The sequence below is a fragment of the Liolophura sinensis genome, chromosome 7 (genome assembly GCF_032854445.1).
Source record: "Liolophura sinensis isolate JHLJ2023 chromosome 7, CUHK_Ljap_v2, whole genome shotgun sequence".
Classification (NCBI taxonomy): Eukaryota; Metazoa; Mollusca; class Polyplacophora; order Chitonida; family Chitonidae; genus Liolophura; species Liolophura sinensis.
The window spans coordinates 3,972,900-3,977,461 of NC_088301.1; the positions used below are offsets into that span (position 1 = coordinate 3,972,900).

The 4,562-nt window shown below is 41.2% G+C and overlaps 1 protein-coding gene across 1 annotated transcript; it reads left to right on the forward strand.

Moving 5' to 3' along the window:
- Positions 1-2,261: 2,261 nt before the first annotated feature.
- On the forward strand, positions 2,262-4,070 carry LOC135469845 (piggyBac transposable element-derived protein 4-like). The gene has a single exon (XM_064748459.1). The coding sequence runs from the start codon at positions 2,262-2,264 to the stop codon at positions 4,068-4,070; it is 1,809 nt and encodes a 602-aa protein (XP_064604529.1).
- The last annotated feature ends 492 nt before the right edge of the window (positions 4,071-4,562 follow it).

Genomic DNA, 4,562 nt, shown 5'->3' on the forward strand with positions numbered 1-4,562 from the left:
TTTTTTTGTCATTTCCAATTTTGCCTTGTGCGAGGTCATTCAAGAACATTGGCAGCTAACGTTACCCGTCGCTGATGTACAGCCACAAATGATATCGTACTTTCAAACGCACCTGACATCATTATTATGTCACGTCGAAATTTTTTTACAGAAACTGCTGAACATTTTGCTTTTGATTTATTTATTTATTTGATTGGTGTTTCACGCTGTACTCAATATTTCACTTATACGACGGCGGCAGGAAACTGGACAGAGCACGGGGGAAACACATGACCATCTGCATGCTGCTGACTGACCGTCGTACGTACGGCTGGAGAGGAAACCAGCAGGAGTTGGACTTGAACTCACAGTGACCACATTAGTGAGAGGTTCCTGGGTCATTGCGCTTTGCTAGTGGGCTAACCAGCTGAGCCACGGAGGCCCCCATTTTGTATTTGAGGACCCTTCACTCATATTTAGTTAAACAGTGTTATTCGTCGTAAATCTTTTGAATCTTGAAGTAAAGTGCAGCCCACATGGCCAGAGGAACCCTTCGATTCAATTTGTTGTAATATTATCACACTTTCCATCTAAGAGGGTTTGTCATGTTGTAGTCTTGCTTCCAGCTGGAGTTATGTCCCCTTCGCAACTGGCTTTGCTGCTGGAAACAGGGCCATGAGTTGACAGTCTTTGAAACATGTCAAATTGTTGGAAAGAGAATAGTCTGTTTGATGAAGATGAATCGTGCTATAAAGAAGCAAAGGTGCTAACTACAAGATAATCATCAATCAACTAATGCTATTAACTCTGAACTAGTTGTAACTTTGTAACTCTAAACATGCTCTTAGTCCTGTCAGTAGAGCACAATTACAAGCTGGTCCTTGATCTGTTTGCATCACAGATGAGGCAAGACAGTCCATTATGTCCTCCTATATCTGGTACTGCATACATGTACATTTCTGAGGTTTACTGAACATGCACCCATGCACGACGGACACACAGATGGTGAGACAAGCAGACCGAAATTAAACTCCATCCCAAATCATATCCCTCTGCCACGTATATTCATACTTGTCTTTTACTTCCTTGCTCATCAACTGCGGTTTTACGAATAGGAATGCATGTTAATCAGGAGACACTCACATGTATACCTTTTTTCTCAACTTTTTATTTTCCTTATGTTATATGTATACATAAACCCAAGACGAATCGTCTCAAAAGTGTGTCAGTCACGTAAAGAAAAAAATGCTGAAAAAAACACAACAATTATTTGGCAATATGTACAGCTTACTTCACAACAAAAGTCAAAAAATTAACAAAAAAGAAAAAATTAATTAATAAAAGAGGAAAATACGTTAACCATTAACTGTTTCAAGATTCATAAAGATGGTAGAAAAACCTTTTATTACTGGTTACATTTTTGCAGGGAAAGTTCATGAAGGGCATTCATATTGGCTAAAAAAATAATTTCAAGGCATAAACCCAAATGAAAACAGAGCAGAAATTTACTTATTTACTAAAACATGTTACATGGTGAAGTCATAGAATTAAAGTCACCTAATTAACTTGTAAGAAATATAAAAATACTATATGCATCAACAAGTCAGTAAAAAATCCAGCTGATCAATTTCAAAATATGGATTTTCTTTCAGCTTTTCTGCAACAAATGCTCCTATAAACAACAACCTCTACTATACCTCATCTGAAAATCACACCATAGATCACAATTACATACCTGTAGCAATGTATTATGTAAGCACGGTATGAGTGAGTGAGTGAGTGAGTGCTTGGGGTTTAACACGTTGACTGCTGGCTGATATGACCATAATGGGTCAAATAGGCCAAGCATGGATTATGATACATACTATCCTAGTATTCAATTTCCACATACTGAAACCAGTGACAGTTTTCATAATAACCACAGAAAGGGGAATTCCCTTATGACGAGTTTACTCGTCATGTGGCACTATGATGAGCGAAAGACGCTCTCACTGCCAGTGACGAGATATCTCGCTGCGAGATAACTCGCGCTTGGCAAATACGAATGACTCCGCTTGCCACACCGCCAGCTGACGATATATATCGCATGAGGAATAAACCATCTCAGATCTATTTATTACATAGGTTACCTAATTGTTTATACAGTAAGCCCAAATACTTCTTGGATTTAGCTTACGTGTTCAAGGCTACTCGTACATTGCTCATTTGCTGTGAGGTATTACATCACTTCCTGTGGTTTTGTAAGTTTTCACGTGGTGTCTGAAGTTCAGAGAGCGGTAAAGATGGCTGTGTGGAACGCAGAACAGGTCGCGAATCTATTGATGTGTGAGTCTTCCGATGATGGTGGGAACGAATCATCCGTTGTTGACTCAGAAGACAGTGAGTTTCGTATTTCAAGCAGTGGTGGAGAGGATCCTACAGTTTCTTTGGAAACAGAAAGTACCGACAGTGAAAACAGAACGTACGTAACACGTGGTCGATCGAGGGCTAGAGGTCGGCGCGTGAGAACACGTGGTGGTGGAGTTAGGACCCGGGGCGGAAGCCGTGGAGTGTGTGTAACACCCAACCGATCGAGATCTGTAAGTCCTCAACCCAGACGAACCAGGGCAATTCATGTTCCACACCATGACTGGACCGAGGTGGCGCAAGACCCTCCAGATTTCCCATTTACCCAGACACCGGGGCTAATCAACCCTGTACCAAATGGGTCACCTGCAGAATTGTTTGAATTATTTGTAACTCCAGAACTTATTGATACGATGGTGACAGAAACAAACCGGTATGCTGCAGCAGAAATAAATAAACAGCGCCCACTACGCAGGCATTCCCGTTTGAATGACTGGCGTGACACTAATGCAGTGGAAATGAAAAAGTTTCTGGCACTCTTACTTCACATGGGCCCCGTCTCGCTGCCCACGATAGAGCATTACTGGAGTACAAACAATTTATACAAAAACACTCTGTTTGGCAGTATCATGAGCCGCAACAGATTCCAACTTCTGCTTCGCTTTTGGCATTTTACAGATAATGCGAACGCAGATGCCACAGATCGTTTGTATAAATTGAGACCTGTATTAGAACATTTCAACCATACTATGGACAGGATATATTATCCAAGGAAAGAACTCAGCATTGATGAATCAATGGTATTGTGGCGAGGGAGGCTGGTTTTCAGGCAGTATATAAAAAACAAACGTCACAAGTATGGTATAAAACTGTATGAGTTGTGTGAATCACGAGGGCTAGTTCTGAGGATTCGTGTTTACACGGGCACAGCTATCGATGACGACATGAACATGGGACAGTCAGGTGCTATTGTCATGAAACTGTTGGACGGATTTCTGGATAAAGTACATGTTGTTTTCACAGACAACTATTATAATTCTGTGGGACTTGTAAAAAGGCTATCTAACCGATCTACTTACATTTGTGGCACACTTCGCTTTGATCGTAAGGAGAATCCAAAGGAAGTTGCAAGTAAAAAGCTGAAAAAAGGTGAACATGCTTGGAAACGTTCTGAAAGCGTTGTAGTATGCAAGTGGAAAGATAAGCGTGATGTGTTGACAATAAGTAACATGCACAGGGTCGAAATGATCAATGTAGTAAATCGCCGAGAGCAGATGTCTATCAAACCAAATATAGTGCAAGATTACAATGACGGTATGTCGGGTGTTGACACATCGGATCAAATGCTATCGTACTATTCTGGCCTTAGGAAGACACTCCGATGGTACAAGAAAATGGGACTTCATATTCTCGAGGTTTGCGTAATAAATGCTCACATCCTGCACTCTGATAACAATCCTGCAAACGCAATGAAACTCCTGGAATTCAGGGAAGCTGTGACAACCCATCTCCTCGGTGACTCGTTGAATGTGATTCCCGCGGCAGGACCTAGCCCAACATCCCAATCATCGTTCCATTACTTGGAGCACTTGCCCGCCACAGAGAAGAAGGAACGCCCCACGAAGAGGTGCAGAATTTGTAGCATGCAAGGCTTGCGAAGAGAAACTCGGTACATTTGTGCTGAGTGTCCTGACAAACCGGCACTTTGTGTAGAACCGTGCTTTAGGCAACATCATGTAAATTAGGGACCTTCAGCACGACATTGACAGTTCTTGAAATTGCTATCAGTGAGCACTTATTCCGCAGTGGTCAAGATACATTTGTAGTTACTTATGACTGGTTTTATTTTATAATTTCAACATATGTATGTGCTTTCCTCTCGAGCCCAGCTGGCTCTGTAAATATAAGTTTCTTTTTTGATTTTAGGCACGGGGTTAGTGCCACGTGGTCCAACTTTCGTCACATCGGTATGTGAAATAATAAAGAAAGATGGCGATTGTTTCAGACGTACACTATATTGTTGTTTTATTTATTCATCAAACAAAAGAATAATGCCAAAACTATGCGTCTAATTCACAATATAGGCTATAAACCGAGTTTTTGGTGAGCCATACTTTTTGACGAGTTAACTCGTCCATGGCAGAATACGGGTCACCCATGACGACGAGATAACTCGTCCTTGGCAGTCAACGTGTTAACTTGAGCACGGTATGAATCTTATACATGTATATATATAT

Excerpts from the sequence above, each read along its gene's own strand:
- LOC135469845 (XM_064748459.1), top strand. The coding sequence starts at position 2,262 with ATGGCTGTGTGGAACGCAGAACAGGTCGCGAATCTATTGATGTGTGAG.